Source organism: Cygnus atratus, chromosome 2, assembly GCF_013377495.2.
Source record: "Cygnus atratus isolate AKBS03 ecotype Queensland, Australia chromosome 2, CAtr_DNAZoo_HiC_assembly, whole genome shotgun sequence".
NCBI lineage: Eukaryota > Metazoa > Chordata > Aves > Anseriformes > Anatidae > Cygnus > Cygnus atratus.
In genome coordinates this window covers 63,396,173-63,422,367 of record NC_066363.1, presented here as the reverse complement: position 1 = coordinate 63,422,367, position 26,195 = coordinate 63,396,173, and the positions used below count along the sequence as shown (strand labels likewise).

Genomic DNA, 26,195 nt, shown 5'->3' with positions numbered 1-26,195 from the left:
AAAGGAAAAAAAATGTAGAACCACCTTTTACTGTCATGTCATGAACACTCAACACCAAGTTGTGCCAGGCCAGGTGTGCACTCACGATTGCTTTAGACCTAAATGCTACAGAAGAGCATCAAATGGTAACACTCTCTGAAAGAACCCATAGCTCTTACCTCAACTTGGTGTACAAGCCCCTCAGCGCAATATACACGAAAGAGAACAAAGATGCACAGTAACTTCTCAGGAACGCTAATTTATGCCCAATTCTCCTCTCCTCCATTCTGCAAATTTCTGCTTTTCAAGATGTAGACTTAAATTTTAACATTATAAAATAACACTAAAATGGTGTTTTACTTGAAATGTTTAAGTTACAGCTTACAGCCTGCATTTAAATTCATGATGTGCTTTTATGGATTCTTTCAGCATTTCTACATGTAAAAACCCCAGGCTTCTAAAACGTGCTACTAGACACATAGTGCCTTGCTTCTTTCTCCTTTTAAAGAAATCAACATAACTTAACAGCAAATATAAACTACTTTCTCCATACAAGAAAAGCCAAACATTGCAAAATTTCCATAGTAATTCATACTACTGGAGTTAAACAAGATTTCACTGCACCTAAGGCCAAGTTTACACTTTCACAAGAACAACAGCTACAATAAGAAAAATTTCTACCATTTCTAAAGAGTCAAGATGGGCTTTATTGCAAGTCTATAGTAACAAAAGCATCTAGATCTGCGCATTATTACTGTAGGAGTTGTTCTGTAACTGGCAGAACCAAGCCTGATCTCCCAGACACCAGTCACCATCGCTTCCTAAAGGCAATTACCGCAGCAGCTTCCTCCTTCAGCCCTCTTGCCCGTCTCTCTCGGCCTGAGAAGTGCCCTTGGCACACACCTCAAACTGATGGGCCAGCAGCTGGAACCTGCTGCAGGCATCCTGGACACAATCTCCTGATTTCGTTCATCTGAACGAAATGCAGTTCTTATGCTGCAAGTCTACCCCATGATGTGGGAAAGCCCAGTAAATGGGAACAACTGGGAGCTTCTCTTCCAAAACAAGTCGGGATTAGAGCTAAAACTCCATCGCAGATGCAGGCAGCTAGCATGCTATCTGCCCAAACCAGAAACACAAGCATGACTTGCTAGCCAGTAACAATTCTGCTAACAAACCAGCTAACCAACACAAACCATAGAATAAAAAAAGCTCATTTATACTGTCCTCCAGGGACAGAAAGGCACACAATCCTATACAAATTTCATTAAAAGCATATACCTTCGTGAGATTCCTGATCTTTGGTACCTCTTGAAATTCCTCAAGAGGTCCCAGTGTTATCCAGAGAGGGACGGAGGAAAAGGCACTGGCAACCAGCAGCATGAGCACGTAGCCTTCCGGCCATAAGGAAGAACAAATTCACTGGTGTCAGACAACAGGTATGGGGAAAACAGGACTGATATTTTATGCAGACATCTGCAGTCCCAAGTTGAACTATAAAAGCACTGATTTTAAAATCTGAATGCAGAATACTCCCCCAGTCTCATGGGGCTCTTTTGCATGATCACTGCCAGCCTCAGTTATCTAAACGATTTTTTCCTGGATACACAATCCAATGGTACAGGCACGCCTTTATGGGTCAATCCAGAAAGAAAACATACTTCTCTTCTCCTCTTTCCTCAAAACTGAAGGGTCTCTCTTCCCACACCCACAGAAAGGAGTGAGGAAGTAAGCTTTTATTCAACCAAGAGGGGAACGAACCCATAACAATTTTTTCCTTATATTTCATATAGGTCTGTATTAATTCTTTTGAACTCCAGCTTCCTTACACAGAACCTGTTGGTCTTTTAACTCTCTCACCCTTCAAGTGCAGAAAGTGTTTCAAATACAGCAGAGCAGTGCTTTCTAGTCCTCATTCCCTTCAGAATGAAGCAGCCTTCGTCAAGCCAAGAGTCATTTTCTCCCCGAGCACGGTGGTGGTTTGCCAACCAAGGCAGCAGGATTCACGCGGGACAGTGGAGACGCTCCTGCTTACAGGGTCCAACCTGAAAGAAATCCATTATGTTGGTGCCTTGGAAGTGGGAGGTAATTACTGGGAGCAAGGAGTTGACTCCACTATCAAATAGGGACTAGAAATTAGTTCTCTTAACCTTCTATGCAAGAATCCTACCCAAGAAAGCAAACCTGAAATAGCCTATGTAAAGCTATGCAATTTTTCAACCATACTACTACTCTCAAATCTGTGGTTTCATACCATTTCATAACCCACTGAATACATTTACAGTTCTAACATTAGTCCATTCACCCAGAGAACAAGCTGCAGAATATGGTTAGACTACCTTGAATAATATTTTGTAAGACATGCACATACACTTGCAAAGAAAATGAATTTAGACCATAGGGGAGCGATGGGAACTTTATGCCATCTCTGTCCCCACAGTTATGAGAAGAAAGGATGGCCTAGTATAGATGTAACAAACACACTCCTATCTGACACATGCTGTTATGCACCAGACCTCCTAAGATTTCATAAAAAACAAGCAGCATACAACTTTTACGTAAAACTAAAAACAAAGCAAACAGAAATGCCAAACCACACAGCAGTGAAGTTTTAAAGTTGCTCTCATCTTTTCCTTTTACTTGCTCCTTTTCCAATAGCACTATTCAACCCAAAGCACAGATGAAATACTACTTCAGAGCTTCAGTGCACTTAACAAGGATCAACACTCAACTACTATGTTTCATATATCCTCAAAGTGCCAAGAAAAACATGTATTTAACTCGACAGAAAGCTCTATTAATCCATACTATTCATAGCTTACACAAACAGTGCTTAGTTTTGATTTATGATCAACGCTAACGACTGATTAGCAAGCTTAGAACAGAGAGATTAAGCAGGCTGTTCTGAAAGGCAAGCTAGAGTAGTTTCAACAAGTTTTGAGTAGTTATCAACACAGAACAAGTCACAGTAACTATAAATGAACTCATGTATAGCCAACAGGATATAGAAAGATAGTAAAAAGAAAAAAGCACCTTTCAAAAACAGCAGAACACAGCAACTTCAATACAAACTAAAAAGGTAAAATTTGATTGCATTTTAGCAAAACTTGTACTTTGCTGGAAGCTTTTTTCTTCTTCATACATTCAAAGCTTTCCTTGTAATTGTATAGACAATCTCTATATCCAAGTTTTGTTTTTAAAAAATAAGAATTCCAAATCCCTACACTCTATAACTTAAAGAGTGAAATTATAGGTCCCAAAACAGATGGAGAAGGCAAAGAGCTTGGGAACAGCTTCAATGTATCTTTTGTATTCTTTTCAGCAATACTAGACTTCAAAAAGAAAAGCAGCATGTTCTGCTGTTCTGGATGCAGCTAATTTGTTATGATCTAGAGGTTTAAATGGAGACTTCAGATGAAAATGTCATGCTAAACCCTCTTCTTTCAAGCTAGACAAGTGACCCAAATTTTCAACAAAGCACAAGGAGAAAGGAAAAAAATAAAACCCTTCAAAATTGAGAATATTCAATATACCCACGGCATGATTCAGACCATGAGTGAGGAAATGGACCACCACATCTGTGGAAGAACTAATTTTGAACCTACCCCTTATGGTGCATGTCTGTTAGACATGACTCACAGAAGACCGAAATAAGTCACCCAGATGGCTACAGAATGCATTTAGCGATACTCTGAATACACCAAGGACAGGACCAAACTTACATGTTTAAGCCTTCGAGAGGAAACACCCGATGAGTTCACATGAAGCACAACACAAGAAATCTCTTAAAGAGCTACGGAGAGGAACATACACTTGTAAAAGGGCATCCATGATGAATTATATAGACTAATTCCAAAAGCTTAAACAGAACATCAGCAATTGAATTTATTCTGAATAGAGTATCTATGCACAATGTCCTCGGCACGGTACCCACTAGACACAGTCCATCAGACAAGTCTCCCACAACAGATCTGCTTGGAAATAAACGGTGTTAAGTGGCAGATTCTTTTTCTGATCTTTGGAGGAAATGCTGAATGCCACCTCTACTTCACTCAGCTGTGTGATTCCAGCGCATTGTCGTATCCTCGTCTGCAAGGACTTCAGTCACCTTCCAGAAAGATCTCAACATGGTGAGAACCAGCAAGCTGTAAAGGACAGAAATCTGGTGGGCAGGAGGGTACTGCAGAGACCCTTTTGAGGTACACTGGAGAAGGCTGAACAGATTCACCTTTGTTCACAGAGATAAGGAAGATTCCTTCCCCCAGCACCAAACCTGAATTGTGGCATTGTAGCTGACGGCTGCACGTGCCAGCACTACCTAGCCCAGTCACTCTGTTATTTTTAAAACATTTTAACCACAAGAACTTAATTGCTAATTATTTTTGCACTGATTATCTTTGCAAATCAAAATGTACTGTATGTCAAAGCTAAGTAGCAATACATAAAGTTGCCTTAGTCTTCAGTTTTCACCTTCTCTTTGAGGATTTGCTACGTCCAGGTGGGAAAATACTCGCTTTATCCCAGAATAGCTTCAAGAACAGTAGCTTTTGCTTGCTTCTAGAAGCAGATAGATCTGAAGCTATACATATGTTCTGGCATACGCAGTCACTTTGTTACAAAATGTAGAAATAGATGAAGATGTTTTTGAATACTGAGCAATAAAAAGCCTTCTGGAAAGAGTCCAAAGTACATCAACAATAAGCTACACTGAGAAACAAGATCTCTGGACGTGAAAGGATGCTAAATATACTCAACGCTAGTGCTATGGCACAGCAGCTTGAGCAGAACAGGTAGCAAGGCATGTGAAGATATGGCTCTTGAACTTCCACTCTCAGAAGCATAAACATAATCAAGACAAAGTTTAGCAGACCAGTCATACATGATCCTCTACAGATACAATGTTAGTTTTTTTGGTTATAGTACTGTTTTCTTGGCTGGACAATAAGAATTGCCAAAATAATTGCTTCTTTCTTTTTTTTTTTTTTTTTTTTTAAAAAAAAGATACCTAATTTAAAAGCTTTTCGCTGTATCCTGAAAAGCCAGCTGAGTTTTTTGAATCCTTTTGCTTTTGATGTAACAAAACCTATCATAAAACTCAGCTATGAGGATGCTCATATAAAAAGCCAAAATAATAATAATAATAAAAAAATCTTAGCTAATTGCGACTACAGTTCATTATAAGCAAGAGCAGCTATTTATTTATCCCTCATAAAAAAAAATAGAATAAATCAGTACCACTTATTGAGGCGTTCATGTCACTCAGATAATAATGTAAGTACTGGTATGTGCACCAGAAAACACTTGCAGGAAAGAACAGGAATTTAAAAAAAATGATACTTCGTGGGAAAGTTCACAGGAAATACATAGCAGGCACTGACAACCTAAGTTTGACGTACACACCCACCTCTCTAAAAGACACCACAATCTGCAGTATTTCTAACTGTGTCAATGTTCATTTTCTATCTTCTCTGTAGAGTTTACAGTGCTAGAGGCTCTCAAATTCTTATCCAATAAAAGCCAGTCTCAAACTTGATCTGAAGAATGTTGATAGCTAGCATTGTTAGATCAATGTCTACCTGAAAAAAGCAAGCAGCTTTTAAGAATGTGACTTTTTTTTTCCCCTAGAAAATACAGGCTCTCTTCTGCAAAGGTCTAGCCCCCAATAGCTGGAGCAAAGTACCAAACAGCTTTCTTCTTCTTAAGACACACGCTACAAAAAGCAACAACAAAATGCAAAAAAAAAAACCACCTGCCACTTCTATTATTAACCGTATATCAAAGGTGGTTCTAAAAAAATTAAAAGTTTATACAACTGGGTGTCTGGATGAAAATGCACATTAAGCCTTTAACCACTTACCTGGGGAGAAAGGGGGACTTCAAGAGGGCGCACTCCATAAAGCACCAGTATGAAGAATATGAAATTCTTCAGGTTATGAAATATGAACAAGTTATGAAATGTCTCCCCAAAAGACAAAATGCAGTTTAAATTTATCATTTAAAGGCTAGGGTCCTAAGCCTAATGCTTATTTTTCAATTCAGTAGGTTGAACATAACCTAACCCTAGAAAGTTATATCCAAACTACATCACTTACAAACATTCAAGCAAGGAAAGAACACAACAAAACAACATTTAAGTGAATTGTGGTTGTTTATTATTATTATTATTTTGTTTTTAATAAACCATTTGAATATAGATCATATTGAACATTCATGACTTTCTTTTAAGCAGACAGCAGCAGTCAGTCAGGGAAACTGGTAAATACACAATAAACATAAGGCTATTTGAATAAGCAGAAGAATTCCTCTATTTCTGCCATCAGCTCATCTTTCTTACCAGTAATGAGGAATTTTTTCTTGCCCTGCTCTCCAACAGCATAAAAATGCATACAGCAACATATTGGTTTAAAAATAGAATAGGATAATCAACTAGTTTTACTCATTAATTATAAAATCTCTTCCTTATTAAAATGAGCAATATTGACAAAGGTATTAACACTCTGCATATTGAAATCAGTGTCATTCACATAAGAACTACCATTAAATGAAATTTAATTAAACATAGTTTCTATCTGAAATAATACTATTTAAATTTTGATTAAGCAAACACTTAGTACCATGCCATGATTTCAACTGCTGTCATAATGCTAATTCTCCTTTTGATTTTCTGTACTTTTTACGTATCTCCTGCTGTCTGTATGCTTGCCTGGTCTCAGTCAGCCACCCAACACAATTTAATAATAGGCATTAGAAAAGATAAATGCAGCACTTTGCATTAGGTCAAAAGCAAGTTACTTCTACCACAAAATTAAGTTTATTTTTACTCCTCCCACACCCCCAAAAAAAGTAGACTGATAAAATTTAAAAAGATCAACAAAACCAGGGGCAAACGCATACACACACAGAACCTTGTATCTCCCTATTCATTACACAGTACAGTTTATTTTTTGAACTTGTAGGTCTCAGCTCCTTTCTAACTAGACAGATATACAAAAATGTTTTGTAGTTGAAGAACAAATGCTTTTGTTATTTTAAGCAGAGGCTGATTTTTTTTGAGTAGAACCTCAAATAGCCTGAGTATCTGCAAAATTTATAAAGCACTTCCCAAGTTAGTTTTATTTTATTGTTATCTGAATGCTTGCCATTTGACATAAGTCAACCACAGCAGATAAATTCACAGTGAACTACAAATTTGAACACACACCATCCTCATTCAAACCACAGTCTAAGAGCATATACAGTATATAAAACCCACGTCCTTTTACATGCTGTATAGACTGAAATAGCTACGATAATTCAAGGCAATTTGTTCCCATTCAAGGGATAGTTAAGACTAAAATCTGGCCTGATTATCCAGTCTCAACTCATTCGTTTCCAATCAGTCACTAAAAATATTTAATCATTGAACAACCTCACTATTAAACAGTGCAAAAACTTTAGGTAAAAGGATCAAAGTGTACCGAGTGAGAACTACTTTAGAAGGACAGTGTTTATTCCCCCACAAGAAATGGGCACAGATTTCGTTTCCCAACTACTAGACTGCCTTAGCCTGCTAATGGAATTAATAAGTAACATGCATTGTTTGATCAAATTCTACCTGGTTTTGCACAAGGAGTAAATTTGAAGCATATATCGATGGATTTTGCAAAATGACAAATAGAATACTTTTCCCCGCATTTTTTTTTTTTTTTTAAGCTTCAGTTGCTCGGGAAGAACTAAGAGACAAAACACAACCTTGAAATAATCATTCAAATAAAAATTTTTATGTACTCTGAACATCCCAGACTACAAATGGAAAAATTTCATCATGGCTTTACAGAACAAGTGAATGTAAAAAGCTATCCTTATTGATCCAGAAATCTACATACAGGAGTGGATGTGGTATAGCATGCAAGATTATTCTCTTCGAGGTCTGACGTCTTTAGGGTTTCCCTAAAGCTCATAAACTGGCTACAAACAGTAGTGACTACATTTAAACTGAACACTGTGCTTTATGCTGCACTAACCTCTCTGCAGGTCATTAAGTAAAATTAACCTAAGCAATTTGATGATCAGTCAGGGTCATTCACAGATGCTTTGAAGAGTCCCTTCTGTCTTTGACTTGTGCCATCCTACATGAAGACAATGGTATTTTTACTTCGGGTATTACTTGAATTGCTCAAAGGCCTCTTTGACAGGCTGTTAGTTGTCATGTAAAGTATTTTCTGGGGGTATCAGAACAAAACAAAAAACAAAACAAAAAAAACTTTTCATCAATGGAAGATGTAAATAGTTAGTAAGGAGATCAGTGAAGAAAAAATAACAGGAAACAGACAGTAAACTTTCTCATACCTTCATCAAGCATGAACAGATGGTAAAAGAATTGCAGACTTTCAAGACAAACAAAAAAGTTTACTCAGAAAATCTGTATCTCCCTTTTAACTCTGCAGGATAAACTTGAACAAAGTCTCCTCATGGGAAGATGATGTAGATGTGAAGGCAAGTTAACAGAATAATACAGACACAAACTGAATGGATTATAGATTTCTATCACAGAGTCTGAGAAGATACTTATAAATGAGGAGATATTTATAAAGGAAGATTCAACCAGCTCTTTACCAGAATAGTGTATCACAGGTCAACCATCCATAAGAATTTCAGAACACTCCTGAAATTACCTCATTTTTAACAAAAATTGGGCTATTCCAAGAGAATACAAGTCCCATTACATCTGGGACAACACTTCAAAATCCTTTAACCTGATGAACTGTTGGTCTGATGGGCGAAAGCCAGGTCCTAGATAAACTTTCAACCACAGTAAAAACAACACAACTTTTTGTTATACCACAAGCTAGTAATGTTCAGGAACAACAACAAAAAAAAAAACAGATCTTAGATAAGAAGAGATACATGGCAGTATGACCCAAACGTCGGAACTAATGAGATTTCAGTTGCTTCAAAAACATATGGTTCCCTAACTTGCTTTTGAATATAAAACATTAATTCTCTCCTGAAAATAGGGGCAATGTGGATAAAGGCAGCAATAATAATCAATGCACGTGTGCAATCTATTCCTATTCATGTATTTGTTGCTCAAGTCCGTGCCATTTGAGCTTATCAAGTACCACCAACTGCTTATGTGATAATTACAATATTTTTCAGCAGCGGTTTGTTTTACAGTTCTTCGTTTTAACACAATGCTTGTTAGTCTCTTCTGGAAAGTGCCCCACAAACATTCCAGAAACTGCCTTCAGACCACTGATTTGCTATTTAAGTAAGTCTAGCTACAGAAAACAGACCCAAGATCCAGGATCAGCCTATAAATTCAAAACTTAACAGATGATGACTTCAGACTGCAAAACTGCTATTTTAAAGAGAACTGAACTGCAGTTTACAGCTACCAAGGTCATCTGGGAACGCCTCAGATTCTTGTCAAGTAACCAAGATGTCACCTTACATAGAAAACAGCTCGGCTTCATGTGCACCAAGAAGTAAAACACCAGCCAGATGCTGTTAGAACTGACTTGCTGCCCTTAACCCCTTGGATTTCTGCACTTCAGTTGGGCTGCTTCTCATTCCGAGGAAGGCCAACAGCCTAATTCCCTTAAATCACAGACTCCTTCTGCCCTTCTGGAGGAGCATCTCACCCTGCAAAACACTTGCTTTTCATTAATGGAAGAAGTACTTGAATGATGCACACTGCATTAGCTTTGACACATTCAAAGTTTTGTTCTAAGCTGTCAACATAATTTTTGGCTCAAAGCCTCATCACTTATGAAGGTTGAAACTTCAGTCATAGAATGCCAATGCCTAAGCTGCTTGTGAAATTAGGAAGTTGGGCCCCTCCAAAAACAAACAAACAAAAACGCAAAAAACTAAAAACCCCAAAACCTCTTAGTTCCTTCTTTCTGTTAAGCCTGGTATGTTGAACAATGTCATTACACACTTGATATGCTTATATTAACACTGACAGACATGTAGCATCATTTCAAGATAGAGTTTAGGAGTTTCTCTATTTGCATTTTTGGTACATGTAACAAAACCAGCTAAACTGAAAAGCTGGGATGGAAGTCAAAGCTGAGAAGAAACTAAACAGAAAAATTAATTTGATGAAACATGCAACTTGTGCAGCCTTGCTTCCCTTCAAGCACTGACAAATCTAACTGCTCTGGCCTAGGTATTATATAAAAGCAAGTGAATGGAGAAAAACATCAGACACCACCACCATCAGAATAGAAGTGAACAGAAATTCTTCCTAGAACAAGTTCATTCTCTTTAATAAAAATAATCCAAGGCAGAAGCAAGGTATAAACTCAAACTTGTCAGTAAACATACTCAGAAGCTCAACAGAAAACAACCCAGAAAAACAAATGAAACATTTGCATACAATAGCCATGCTACACACAAACACTGGAGAAATGAACTAAATTTAACGGCTTCAAATGGAGTCACAGTGAAGATGTGAGCTGGCTACTGCAAAATCAACCAGAGGGAAAACATGTACATTGAATCAGAAGCGTCACATTTAATGGGTCACTGTGGCTTTACTACAATTGGAAGTTTGGACCATAAATACTCCATCCAAGAATATCACTTTGGTCACAAGATTAACCTACTAATTCATGAAATTTTCAGCATTTTTTGATACAGCAGGCCAAGCCTATCGTTTTTAGCCAACAGGAAGAGACAAGCTATTTTCAACCCACACAGCACGTTTATTAAAACAAACAAAGAAAAGAAAATGTACTTTGAATCTAACTCCAGGGTTGTGGCAAACACTGCCCCAGAAGCAGCCCAGCAATACACTGGCACCTGATTATCCAAGGCAAAGAAAAGGGAAACTAACCACACAACTTTGTAACCCATCATTACTTACAACATGGGCAACATTTTGCTCATACCAATGCACTACAAAAGCTCAGGACAATCTGATGGCTTCTGAGGTTTGAATCAAACATCAGCCATCTGATAACCAAGTTAAGCAGCCAAACATCTGCTAGTTAGGTGCCTCCTTAAGACCTGGTTAAATTTACATGTTACTTTAAACACCATCACATCCAAGTATGTACAACAGCAAGACTAGGACACCATGCAATGGCCAATCACTCTAATGTTAAAAAAAAAAAAAAGCTTCGTTCATTTCAGTTAAGTTGCAAACCTCAAAGCTCTAACCAAAAGGAACAAGAACCAGATCCAAATGCTGATGTCACCATAAGGAGAGATCAACAAAAGGACTGTAATATATGAAAAACCAGCCTAGTAACAGTGTGTTATATGAAATACCAGCTTAGTAACGGTGTGTTTGTGTACATGCACACACATGTGCACAGATGTGTAAGGACATTAGCAAGGACAACTTTATTTAGAAATACACTGAAAAAGTGATAAGCTAGCAGAAGGAAAATAAAGAAAAAATATTTACATAGATATATGGAAAGAAGTTTACAACAGGCTTGAAAACAACTAAGATGAAAAGGGTTAATTATATAGGTTTGCAGTGGAAAACTCCAGAAAGCTTAAAAAAGACAGTGAGAATAACACCTACACAGTGTACCGCACAGTACCTCATTAGGTTTTCATGAAATTCCCTGAATCCATCCCTTGGAAACACTATTTTCAATACAGACAGAAGTAAAAGATTTCGTATAATTTATTACGAGACTGACAAGAAAATGATCTATGAAACAGAAAAAAAGAAAATGTTTTTAAAAGAATCATCACTTGTTCAAAGAAATAAAAAAATAAAAATATTTCTTTTCAAAGAAATAAAAAATGGGTTATAGGCAGCCTTTTGCCAAGTTGTGTGTTCATATTCACAAAGTTTGCTGGAAGTCTCCACTCAAAACCTCTGTGAGGAAACAAAACACACACATTACAATAAATATTAGGTTTTGACCAAAACACTGCCACAAGAAGAAACAGTTTGGTTGAGTTAAATACACCCGGAAAGCTTCATAAAACCTTTCCTCAGCTGCTTCCTTAACTCTCAAAACAATATTTGAATATAATACACTTGGCACATAGTCATCAGGACTCTGTAGTCATATGATTGCATATTTCACATGCACAGGCAAAGCACAGAACATACCTCCTCTTAGGTACGGCATCCAGGAGGAGATACCATGCTCAGGTTGGCCTTCATACAATCTAGTCAGCAAGCATGGCATCCAAACAGTTAATAAATAAAAAAAACACCAAAAGCTATTAAGACCTGTGCAGTGAGCACTACAATCCCAACTAATGTTGTAAATTGCTAATTTAAAGAAAATGAGTATTGAAGAACTGCTGTTTTAAATATCAGTTTCACTTCCAGCCATTACAGTCTCTACAATTCTTCTTAGTTGCAAGCCTAAACTATTGTACAGTGAGCAAGAGAAATGCTTAAAAGCAGTTTAACAAAAATTAAGGTGAATTTTTTTTCATATGGACTGAAAAAAACACTACATTGAGCAATTTGTGAGACTATGTGAAGAGCTATGGTTTCTAGATAAACTCAAACGCTAACCGACCTTCAGCAACACTACATTTCAACTATAATACAATGTAGGAAGTTTCCCTTTCTCTGTCAGGTTTTGGTCATGGAGTTTTCTTACCCCAACATCAGAAAAAGGCAGAGGAACAATACCACAGACGAGGTGAGAAGAGCAAGCATGCTGCAAAACTCTGGGTTTCATTGCATTACAAAAGAAAAAAAAAAAAAAGGAAAGAGGATGAGAAGATCCCATTGAAGTGACAGTCACATAAACCTATACTGCACTTCTCACCTAAAAGTAACTCAGGAAGAGTGCAATGCAGGCCAGTAAGCTCACAGTTAGATTAGTGACCTTTCACATCTGGAGGACAAACACACTTTTCCACAGAAAGATCTTCAGAGTTCATGTGCTCTCCAAAACCTTTGATTGAGTTCTGTCCATGCAAAGGAACGACATGCTACTAATACTCCCAGTAGCTACTGATACACCCAGTACTTTTGTACAGGGCTCACCAGTGCAAGAGGGACACTGAACTACTGGAGCAAGTCCAGAGGAGGGCTATGAAGATGATGAGAGGACTGGGGCACCTATTATATGAGGACAGGCTGAGAGAGCCGAACCTGTTTAGCCTGGAAAAGAGAAGACTGAGGGGAGACCTCATTAATGTAGAATAAAATAGAAGTCAAAGAATCATAGAACAGAATGTCCTGAGTTGGAAGGGACCCATAAGGATCATCAAATTCAACTCCTGGCTCCACACAGGTCTATCCCAAAATTCAGACCACATGACTGTGAGCACACAATCCAACTGCTTCTTAAACTCTGACAGGCTTGGTGCCGTGACCACGTCCCCGGGAAGCCTGTTGCAGTGTGTGACCACCATCTCAGTATAATAAACCATCTCATATATAAATCCTAAAAAGCAACTGAGATGAAAGTCATTTGGGGGATGGGAAATTATCATGGGATTGGGTCACTGGGTGAGGGCAGCAGCCATAAAGGTGACCATGCCCTAGCAAGATAAAGGCTGACAGAAAGAGCCTCATGAACCTGTGGCAGAAGCAAATGCCAGCCGGCCTGAGAAGTGCCAGCCTGGGAGCTGTACCACAGGGTGCAGTCCTTCAGGAGCGGACTGCTCCAGCATGGGCTGCTCTCCACAGAGCAGCACAGGAAGCTTCTCAGACAAAAGGAGATCCATTTTGGGTAGAAATCAGGCCCGTTTTATACCATTTATACCTCCTACCAATAGGAAAGCATAGGACAAGGGGGAAAGGTCTTAAACAGGAAGAGGATAGACTACGCATTAGGAGGAAATTCTTCACTGTAGAAGGGTGGCGAGGCACTGGCACAGGTTGCCCAGAGAAGCTGTGGATGCCCCATCCCTGGAGGTGTTCAAGGCCAGGCTGGATGGGGCCTCGGCCAACCTGATCTAGTGGGTGGCATCCCCACCTATGTCAGGGGCGTTGGACTAGATGGTCCCTTCCAGCCTCGGCCATTCTGTGATTCTGTGGTGAGGCGTTACTCCAACAACAGCGATTATCCCAAAGGTATGTGTCACCTTTAGGAATACCCCGGCTCCATCCTAGGCTCCACCAGTTTTCTGTACCCTGCACACCCACATCCGCAAGTTCTCCTGAATTCTACGTGTCTTGCTTTGGGGGTGTGTTTTATTGGTTAGGGGCAAGGATTAAGCTATCAGTTTTAATGCTCTGTAGAGATCATCACTGGAACATATTGAATCCACACAGCCAGTATGTGAAAGACAGTAATTTTTTAGGTCAAAAAATTCTTCAAAGACCCTTTCTTGTTTCTGTACTTCACTGAAACCTCACAATCCTGTCAACAGAATACCTGTAAGTTGAAATCTTAATTTTTTTTTAATCTGGTTTCCTAAGGGAGCCATGTCTGCTCCACAAGGGGTGGACACAAACTAATACTTTTCTTTACAGAATGGGCAACAATGGGAACTGAGAGAGTGCTGACCTGGCACCAGCCAACTGGCGCAGCAGGATCATCGTGCAAGGAGCTCCAAACGGGCCACTGCCAAGGCAGCAGTACAGAACACGCGACTATAACAAAGGTTGGAGGAGAGGACTAGAGGAATTGAGGTATTTTGAGGAATGGAAGTTACAGGGGAAATGGAAGCATGGAGGCAGGGCATATTCAAGACAAAGCAAGCTTTGGTAGCTCCTTTCTTTAAGGAGCTTTTTGCTTCTGAGATAGATGCATATGTCAGGGTACACCCCTGACTGTACATAGACAAGGAAGAGCTCTGTAACTGTTAATGCAACCACACATCCTAAGGACGCTGAGAAATGACTGGGAAGGTCAGAACTCTCTTTTCTTCCCATCTAGGTCTGAAAACGAAACGTGTTTTAACATAAACTGTATTTGTATGGTAATTGAGACTTCATGCCTCCAATATAATGGCTAAGTTAGGCACTGAATGCTCTTCATTAATCCAAGCAAGCCAAATATGAAGGACACATCGAAGCCCAAACATACACTCAGATACTGCAGTAGTAGAGGCAATAAAGAAACCTTAATTAAGAGCATTTCAAACCACAGCAGATCAACACCAACCGGAAACATCCTCAAGTGGTTGGACTGTCTGTCTAATGTTATTTTTCACTTAATTATTTTTCCTATCCTGTCATATACTTGATGGTTTTGTTCCTGGCTCTAAAGTGCAGCTGTGGAGGAAGGGAAGCCATGCGTCAGCAAAGGCCAAGTCCGCATGAGCATCTGAGGCCGTCGGCATGCCTGTTGGCCTGATAAACAAACTGCAGCAGAAAGTGAACAGAAGGGTAATTCTCACTAGAACATGATCCATCATCACAAGATACCACTATTAAACTCGTCAAAGTTTTCTTCAGGGACCAGTAAAGCCATTTTAAAACTCAAGTGTGCTTTTTCTTTAAGGTAACTTCAAGTCTTGCAAAATACAGCCTTCTACTTTGTGTCCAAGCAAAAAGCCATGTTTAAACCAAAACATTTCAATGTTTGCATATAATTACCAACAAAATGCTATCACAGCACTGTATGATATTTTTCTTTAAGCTGTAATCCACAGGTGATCTACAAGGGTAAAGCAACAATTAGGAAGCAAAACAGACAATTTGCTACAGCAAAGGGTTCAAAACAGCTCTCAGAGTCAAAGCTACCACACAGTCAATCAAGAAACAGAAACTGTGCAGAAATGCCTTCTGGAAAGCCACCTGCCTGGAAGGCTTCTGCACATGTAAGTAAATTTCATGATTTTTTTCCAACAAAATTTAAAAGTCCAACCTCTAATATGAGTCATGAAACCCAAACATCCGAAAGCATATTACTCTAAGAAAAGCTACCCCAAATAATTATGCTGAAGTACCTTGAGACTATAGGCAAAAAGAATTTTAAAAAAATATGACTTCTTATTTACTTGGTTGTTATTTCAAAACATACAATACCAGTATAATTTCAGTACAAGAACAAGAGGGATTTTCTGATTCAGCGCTTAGACAAAAGACCACAGTGAAAAGCAACAATTTTTATTCCACACCTCATTACCCTGAAACAAAACAAAAAAACAAACACACCCACTACTTATAAAAGTGTAATTATATTAATAAGCAGACAACTAGAATTTCACAATTAAGATTTCCTTAATTGTGAACTCCTAACCGTAGTAGTATTGCTACCGGAATTTCTCTTATAAGTTTGACTTCGGCAGGCACTTTCCTCAAAAAGACTGAGAAAGGGAGACTACAGTCTTGATATTATTTAGATGACGTATTTATAGTGTTGAAACACTTGAGAGTCCAACCATCTTATATTTGAAGAGATTACACAAAATTATGAATGAAACAGCCTGCAAAGTTGACAATTTTGCCAGTGGTGAGCTTTAAATATTCAAAATGTAGAAGTAGTTTGTATTAAAGCATTATTTAAATGTCTTCTTTTGAACATATCAAGACTTAAGCTTTCAGTGCCTATTTCTGCCTCCTTGATGTCTTATCCTCGGAGAAGGCACCTGTTAGCCTTCATTCTACAAATGGAATTTCAGAAATAGTGTGATTTAATTTAAAATACTGATTGGCCTTTTAGAATAGGTCCAATACAGAATTCACAGTCCGATGAAGGTTTCAAACACAAAATAATACCCTAATTACAGATGATCAAGTAGGAAAAAAGGGCTCAGTCTTCAGTTTCCTAAGAAAAGTTTACAAACACTACCAAAGGAAACAATACAATTTGGAGAAAAAAAATGAATATAGTCAATGAGTTTGAAATGTTGCAATGCTTATTAAGGCTAAACGTTGCAGTGTAATGCCAGTTCCTGTTTACAATGATTCCAAAAACATTAAATACAAATAAGGATATATTTTAACAGCAACGATTTATATTTATATGCATTTCAAACACTTTACATTTAACAAACACCTGGGAATTAGCAGCTGTGTTTACAGAAGAGACTTCCCTAACAATACACAGATCCTACCAGGCTCGACTCAGACCACGTTACAGGACAGCCCGCTGCCCGCGTGGCTGAAACAGAGCCACTTCCAAAGCTGTACCCACAACCACCTTCCACCAGCTCCAGTAAGGAGCACCTACATCCTGGATCTGCTCCAGAAACTATAAACCAGCTTCTTCAACAGACACTGGGCCTTATGCTTACCTAATTTCAAAAGCTCTCTATCTTGCTACACAAATCCAGTAAGTTGAATTGGTAATTGTAGACTAAGTGAACAACTAGAAAGCAGTACCTATACAAATGCATTAGCAGCAATGGTAAGCCTCATCAACACCTGAAAATTGCTGGGCGCAGACTGCAATACACTCCCTTGTATCTCTTTAGCAACCAGAAGCACTGGTCCCTGATTTTCATTTCAGACCAAACAGATGATATACTGATGTTGAAGCATCTATAAATAAAGCACAGCCAGCAGACTAGTGATTGTGCAATCCACAGTAAAAGGCAGCTACACACACATGACTCTTGGCAGCACAAAAAGCAAAAGATATTTTGGATTTTCACAAAGAGACGATACAGTGTTCTTATTCAGCCAGCACTGACCATATACAGATTAGCACTACATTCTGAAACGTTTAAGTCTTAATAAGTGGATTATAGATAGTTCCTTTCACTACTGCAGAACTATACCCTAATGTCAGCTAAATACCCTAGCCCAAGCCAGAGTACACTACCTCAAAGCAAAAATGCAACAAGAGCGAATTACTATTACAAATCAAACTGCCCACTACAGGTCAATTTCTACCAACAATAGCATCCAGTAAAATACAAACTATTTCATCTTTATATTTAAAAAAAATGTGTCTTTTCAGCACATACATTACTAGATGCATCACTGAAGTCCAAAGGAAAAAAAATAACCACCACTGCCATGATATTAGTACCAAATGATCACACAGCATTGACTTCTGTACTTGGGGTGGGGGGAAAACAGCCAAATTTAGAATATTACTGACAATTCCGCTCAGCGAACATCCAGACAATGGGACAAATTTGCTTACACATGAAGTCTTAGTATTATGTATAAAAACAGTACTAAGTATAAAAGTAGTAACAAAATTTTCTAATTGAGATCTCATTTCCCATCAAATTGTAGACCAACTTATCAAAGAACACAATCTTCCACCATTTCCCTAAATGCAACTGCGTTAAACCGTACAACAGGCAAAAGAACACTAAATTAATTCTATGCACTTTTTACAGCTCTAATACATCACTACATTATTTGCATTTTAAGTAACTTGGTTTTTGCAGGAATGAAACACCGAAGTGCAAATTATAGCCCATTTTGGTTTAATATTTACAAAAAATGATTTCCTCCTTTCCACCTTCCCTTTCTCCCCTCCCCCCCAGGGACAATAATGGAAAACCAAATTTTATTTAAGACTGAACAGTTTTGTAACTATTCATTATGCAGTTGGATGATAGATTACAAAGGGACTTTGAGTTGCAAAAGAAAAAAGCAACCCTCAAATTTTTAAATTCTCACTTTGCCATCAAAATAAACTGATACTTGACCTTAATTTCTACCTCTGTCAATAGCAGTTTTATGTTACATATCCATAACGACTGCACAATAGATCCATTGTATTGATGACAAAACATCAAAGCATTAAGCAAACTACCCAAATTACAAGATAAAGGAAGACATCAAAGAGACAGATGACTATTACAAAGTTTCTTTTGTTTGTTTTAATAATTTTAACCATTAGCATGACAAAAGTGAGACACATAGCCAGTACATATGCATCAGTTAGGCACAGATATACCTAACCTTAATAACGATCTACTACAGTTCAAATACTCAAATGAGGGGAAAAAAGGGAAATCAGATGTCCTAGCAAGACAGGTAATAATTTGGGTCATCACCGAAGCCTAAATGAACCATTATGCCCAGCACACTTCATCCATACTAACTACAGTTTCAAATTCTCTGTAGTCCATAGGGAACCGACTGTTTACATTTGGTTTTCTTTGCAACCATACAAGCTAGAAAGGTTTGTTTAAATTAAAGCTTTGATTTTGTAGCACAGTTTTGTGGCCACAGAAATGCAGGATACATGGGATCCTACCGAATGGTGATGTTCAAAGAAAGACTCCAGCTTTACTTTTGGATCCCGGATCGTCATGCTGCATTCACAATTGTAAAAGCAGTTCCATTTTTTATTCAAATGAAAATACAAGCTCAAACTACTTTTATTCTGTCATAGTTGCAAGTATACATTTTAGACAAGATCCACACTGGCCCTTTTTCTTAAGCTCTATGAACTGTACAGTTCTTTATTCTCATCCTTGCCTACTTGCACAAAACGTGTTCTTTTTGAACACTGTGGAGTGTTCTTAACAGTATGGAAATTAAGACATTTTTCTCATGAGATCACAGAAAACATACTTACATTATCATGTTAAATTTTAAGAACTATGCCAACATACTTCCAGCAATCACCACTGAATGAATAAAAAAGAAACGTACCTACTACCATGAGTGTGAACTCAAATCCTCTCTTCACAGACTTCCGGTAAACTTGATTTGGAAGATTTGCAAACCCCACATATCCTTCAAGGTTCTTCTGTTGCTAAAATGAGATATTTCAATGAAAAAGTTAAACGAAAAGCTTGCAATGTCTTTTATTGTGCTTGTATCTTAAACTCTTTAACAGTTTGCTTCATTTTCATTTTTAAAGAAAGGTGCTATCTATCCTACCTCTCAAAACCCTAAGCTGCCTACATCAAAGACCATGCAATGTACTGCAGCAATAAACAGGAAACCCTAGTTTTCTGACTGGATTGCTAAAAGACTGGCACAGGAAGTTAGCTATGCTAACAGTATTTTCAGTAAGTTCAATTGCCATGTAATGAATGTGCAAGGACAATAGTGTAAAAGTGCAAACATTAATATATACTCAACTTTGTTCCAACACCCATTTGAAACACATGCAAGTAGTATGAGTGTAGCTCTCCTATAGTTTTGAGAGTCGTGGTGGTACTGCCCCAATATTATCAGGACTAACTTGACAGTGACTTCTGCATCACACAATTGGAAGCCTTTATTAATCCTTTCATGGTAAATCCGTTTCTAATGTATACTAATGCAGCATGTATTGCAACAGACCCTTCACACATGCAAAACCTTAGTTTACTTGCACTCTGAAGGAGTCATTCAAAATATTGCCTACTATGAAAAGAGATGAGAATTTTGGATGTTATCCATTACTCCTTCTCACAACAACAAAAACATTGAATGTGCTTAAAATGCCTCTCCATCACTCTACTAGACCTGACAAACCTCCAGAAATCAGCCATGTCATGTTACTTTTAAACCATTCTTTCAGTAGAATTCTATCAATGGGCTTGTTGATCAGGCAGGTCTGAGCATCTTCTGAGATGAGACAATTTAGTTCTTTTACAGAAAAAACGAAAATACTTTTGACACAATTGCCTACTGAATGCAACACAACATACTGTTTCACATGGAGCAACGGCTTTAAAACCTTAAGTTTTATATCCATCCGCAGTTGACAGGATGTGATTTGATACCACCTCTACCTCAGATTTTACAACACTTATGCACATCCTCGGAGCTGAAGCACTGTCTACAAATTGGAATTCTCCTTCCCACAATTAACTTCAAGAGGACAGAGGGATTCTACAAACATACAAAACGTCATCTGTTCTACTACAGGCACTATTGCCTCAGAACTTGACTGCATGGGATGGAGTACGGTCGATTTAAATTTAGTATGTGGTTGACCCACGTTTATTTAGATTTTTTTTCTAAACACTGAAATCAACAAGTAAACTTGTTAGAGTAATAACTTCTAGAGTTAAAAATATATGTTTATTTTAAATTAAAGCAAACATTCCTTGCAAGGATAGAAAAACTCTCTCTCTTTTAAAGTCACTGAATGCAAATAAGAATTAGCTTCTTTGCCTAGTGCTGTGAGATTGCAATGAACTGACTTTTTGTTTTAACTGACGTAATTGCTTTCTCCATTTGGCAAAGAAACCATTATTTTCAATCAAGGCTACGCCACTATAAAGATATATTATACTGGTGCTACCACTGAATTTAAATAAATCCAGAGTCTGAATTTAGCAGAACTGTTTTGAAAGAAAGGATTAAATCCTAGAACAATGACCAGCTCTAATTTAGTGATAATATACTAATTCTCCTTCAAGTTTAAAAAATGCAGTATCTTTTAATTCATTAACTCATAGAGAATAAAAAAGGAACATTTAATGACAGCCTGCTAAAGCCAGGCATTGTAGCTTCGAGTTCAAATACACACAACAGGACAAATGTTAGTACTTCTCCAAATGTGCAAATGTTTGCCTTCTGTCATCAATAAACTCTTTAAGATGCTTTTTGATTGAATTCAGCCTTAAGTGCTGCACTAATCTTATCTTAAAGGTTTCAAAAGATTTTAAAAAAATCAGCCAGAAATGTAAAAATCCAGGGACCATTTTACTTCTCCAAGCTATTACTACAACTTTTGAGAAATACGTCACATTTTAAAACACTAAATAGGAGCCAATGCTTCAGAGACAGTACCTCACAGGCAGGTGGATGCTCTTTAAGGCATTAAAACTTTCCTCAACAGGGCAGGTCCTTAATAACTATTAAGAATATGTAATTGCTATTCATTCTACAAGGTGTAAAAGACCTAATCATATTCAGACACTCCTTATAGTTCTACTTGTCAACCAGTCACCTGCATCTGTAGGAATTAAACCTACATGCCTTTTAATGGAAGCCATACTTACAAGAAACAGCTTATTCCTTGCTTTACATCTAGGTATTATTTCTTTTGCTTATAAGAATGCCTTTAAAAGTAATTCTTGTTTTAAATTATTTTTATCTCCTTTCCTTCCTCTTTACATAGAGTTGCACATTTAGAACAGTTTTACTTCTAGGAACTTTAAGAAAGCTGAGTATGAACTGCTAAGCAAGAACATATGGCAACTTTCAGGTTGTTTGCTCCATTAAGTGGATGTACATTTACATCCATAATTTGCTTTATTTTAGACAACAAAATATAAATTCCCCTAATCAGAAAGATGTCTGAAGTGTCATACCTGGCATTAATGCTGTGTTTAACTTCAGCATTTATACTCTACCAATAAAGAGAGCCTTTCTAAAAACCAAAGTTGGTTGCCAGACTCAGATTTCTGGTATACCAATATCAATTAAAATCAGTGCTTTCAACGTACAGATTTCGAAAAAGGTCTTAGTTGTTCGGGAACCTTCTGCTTCTAAACAGAACAAAAAACAGAAATCAAGGTTCTTAAATTCTTTAAACAGCTTTTACAAGAAGTTACTTATTACTTTTCTGTTGAAGCATTAGCCTCCACTGTATGTATCACTGTGTGGGGTGAGATCTCATGTTTCCAATACTTACAAGAGCTTCTCCTTATCTTTTATTCCTTCCTGGTTTTCAACCAGCTGCTACCTAAGCTCAGTTTCAGTTCACCTACTAAAGCCTTAATGTTTCTTCCATTTGCACAATAGCTGTAATATGTCTTTATCAAAGGAATACTTACAGCTACTTTGTAAACAACACATTTCCATCATTTCCAGTGTTGAAGACATGGATAGAATACATCCAAGAGTAGTCCAGTAAAATGATGAATGTGAACCATCACAGCAAGGAGCCCACACAGGCACAGCAGCAATCCAGGGAGAGTAACAGGGGTAGTGCGAGGAAAGAAAGAAAAAGAAAGAAAAGTTACTTACATTTGATCAACAAAGTTACCCACAACATTTTTAATCTAGTATACTTAGAATACAGCGTTTTACGCAACCACAATTTAGTCTGTTTTATACAGACGGCTTCCTTTCATGATAAGGAGCTACACAACTTGCAAACCATTTGCCAGTACAGGTGGTCACTCAGTAGTCCTTACTATTCTAGATGTTCAGCGTGCTTTCATTTACCATATGCTACCTGAACCTGCAATAGATTCACAGGTATTTTTCTTCATAGGTGCTCACCACAATATGTAATCTAATTTCACCACGCTACTGTACATTCTTTTTATTTTAGAGTGGAAAAGGTAACAAGATCAAAGCCATCATCATCATGAACACCCCTCAGGTTTTTGTATTTCTTTATCGCTTTATACATTCAGTGAGCAGGGCCAATTCACTTAATTTCCCATACTGAGCATTAAAGCATTACTGCAAGTTTTGGCATAACTGTCTTGGTAAAACAGCCAGAAAATAAAGAACAAATCAGCGTGCACAAGTTAAGTGCCTTTTTAATATCATCTGACTCTGTAGATGACAAAAGATCCAAGCTAGTTCTCCAACATGACACTTAGAATATTTTAACTATAAAACCGTATCACAAAGACCCTTTAAATTTCTGGGGGTTGGTTTGTTTGCTTTTCCACTAAGTATCTTCCAGTGCTTGAGCATTTCAAGATACTGTTACAAGAAATAAATATATAAATCTCACTGCCAAGTTCTAAGACAGCAGTCAATGATGCTACTGAGCCCTAACACCCAGTTTTTAATCAATTCCATACTCCCAGAGGCTCAGAGCCTATTTCTAGACAATTTACACTGTCATGAATACTAGCTCAAACAGCACTGAGGTTCCCTTCTCCTTTACTACCTAGTGGGATGTGTGCCTTCTGCTTTTCCAGTCCCCCTCACAGCGTATCAGTGTGCAGAGCCACAAGAACTCTGCACATTTAGTTCTTTGCTGCTGCACTCTTCCAAGGAGGCAAAAAAGCAAAGCCCTGCCCATCAGTCCTAGTCCCCCTCTCTACCTGCTGAAACCAAGACCCAGCACAGGACACTCCTTGAAGCTCTGGAAGGACAGATGCACATGCAGCAGAAATGAAGCTAGCTGTAAAGGCTGGGAAACCAACTAACATTGCAGACACCACAGAAATATAAACACCCAGAAGTTTTGATATCAAGCACCAAGTTACTATCATTTATCATGTTGCACATCACCACTTTCAACTTTGAAACAAGGCAGTGCTGTGAAAAAACTGTGACATCCACATCAGTTTGCCAAGCACACAGTAGGGCCTGGTTCCTGGTCAAAACCAGTATCATTACGTTGAACAATGTAATTTTCAAACCATCACCCTGTAAGGATGGCCATCGGGTTCAGGCCAACGTTCCTGCCCTCAACAGCGGCCCAAACCACGCATCTAAGGTACTGCATACCATGGAGTAAATAGACAGCGCTATTTCTCTAAACACGTTGGTAGGCACCACAACATACCCCTCAGGCACTTAAGATGGGGGTATTTTTCCACTTAAATAGCATTTGACTGATTCTGCTTCCATGCACTTGTACACCCTTCTTAGCATCACGTCAACTGAGTATCCACAAAAGCCCTGTAGCAAGGGCTCCCTCCGAATCCCTCTACATGGTTAAACAGATGACCTTCTCAATTCAAACTCCTCACCTGTTAGTTAACTGGTGCACAGTGCTACCTTGGAAAACAGCCTTAATAACCGAGCACACTTCTCTGAGAAGCAGCTGTTTCATGCCTCTGATCACCTCCAGTGCTCTTCTGCAACACTTCCAGATCTGCAAGCTTCTGGAGAGGTCAGGTGGGAACTATGCATGGTATCCAAGAGGCAAAAAAATCACAGATCTACACAGTCACATCACGTGGGATCTCCTGTTCTCTGTTCCTTTCTTATTTTCTCCCAACACCCAGTTTGGTTTTCTGACTACTGCTGAGTAGTGAGCTGACGCTTCCAGCGAACTGCAGCACAAGCCCAAGACCTTTTTCCCAGGCTGTAGCAGATGGTCACAGCTCCCTTCTGAGCGCACAGCACAAAAGCAGTCTGTATATGGATCACTTTACATTCCCCTACACTGCGTTTTAACTATCAACTTTAATGAAGTCTTGTAATATTTTTCTGTAAGCCCTCATTGTCATTCGTCATCTCTGCTCTCACTTAGCACAAATGAAAGCAAGTCATACAAGCAATTTCACATTGGCCTTAGCTGACTTATGATGCATCCAATTTGTATGCTCAATGTTACTTTAATAGAGGCTTGCCCCAAGCAAAATGCCAAAGCCCACATAAACAAGCAGCAGAGCTGGTGCTTTTAGATCCATCATTTGACCTGGTGGATTAACAGCCAACAGCAAGCTGCTGTAACTATGCAAATGATGAGAAGAAAGAAAGGCGGCACTTTCCTAGGAGGCACTCAGAAAATCCTTATTACCTTGCCTTCCATCAAATCTATCATCTGTGTTGTCACCCAGTCACTGTAATTTACATCTCTCCTTTATTCTGAGCTGACCATGTCCAGGAACAGAAAAATTCCAAGTCATTCTTCAGGTAATACCATCTGGGCCAAAAGATGACTGACATTATGCCCACTGCCTGACCAAACAGCACACCTTATCCCCTTATCAAGGAGAAGTGCAAGTCCAAGGTGAGCTAAAGCCATTTTTTGCCTCTACTACATGCAACCCAAGAGCTCAGCTCAGAGCCTACATGGCTAAGTGCAGCTGTTGTGCACTGCCAGCCTGTTACAGGATGTTATGATAAATGTAAAGGATTTACGACCTAGCCAAACCAATGGCAAATATGAATGAAGACAGCTGGAGAGAAAAAAGGATAAAATAGAAAAACAGTTCGACACTGGGGGAATCTTTGACCTGGCCAAAGCTCTTCTGTTATACCAGGGCTTTGGAGCTTCTCAAAGTTATTCTAAAAGCAAGAAATGCAACACATTTTTCCCCTATTCTCCTTCTACGATTCATCATCATTTTAAAAAGTCTCCAGAAGCATCCCAGAAAACCCAAGAATGAATTGCTAAGCTCTGACTACACTATAAACAACATAAAATAGTCTTAGAAAGGGCACAGTTACTTGCTATATTAGGCATGCGATAGCAATGGCACTTAACAATGCAAACAGAAGGTAATCATTTTTAACTTATTCCATGCATTTGGAACAGTGAATGCATTCCCAACAGAATATTTTTTTCTAAAATTTACATTTGCTACGCAGCCAATCTGTTCCTGTACGGTATCTAGGCACAGGGCAAGTTTCTCTTATATGCAGTTTACTTTGAAAATTCTTTCCTTTTGGCAGGTCCAGTACCTTCATCTGCCCTAACACCGCTTTCAACAAAGCTAAAACGATCTTTTTAGAACTTTTAACTAATTTCTCCATACTCTTTAGCCACAATATGTCTATTCAGTTTCTTACCATCAAGTTATAAATAGGATCGGTTTAGGTGAATTTCCAGTTTTATACAGAA

At 38.3% G+C, this 26,195-nt stretch overlaps 1 protein-coding gene across 1 annotated transcript in view; it reads right to left on the bottom strand.

The window, feature by feature from the left end:
* Nucleotides 1-26,195, bottom strand: part of SEPTIN7 (septin 7) — a 79,559-nt gene that overhangs the window by 40,132 nt on the left and 13,232 nt on the right. The window contains exon 3 of the mRNA XM_050708760.1: nucleotides 19,418-19,520. Within this exon, the coding sequence (XP_050564717.1) occupies nucleotides 19,418-19,520 (103 nt within the window). The remainder of the gene's footprint in view (nucleotides 1-19,417; nucleotides 19,521-26,195) is intronic.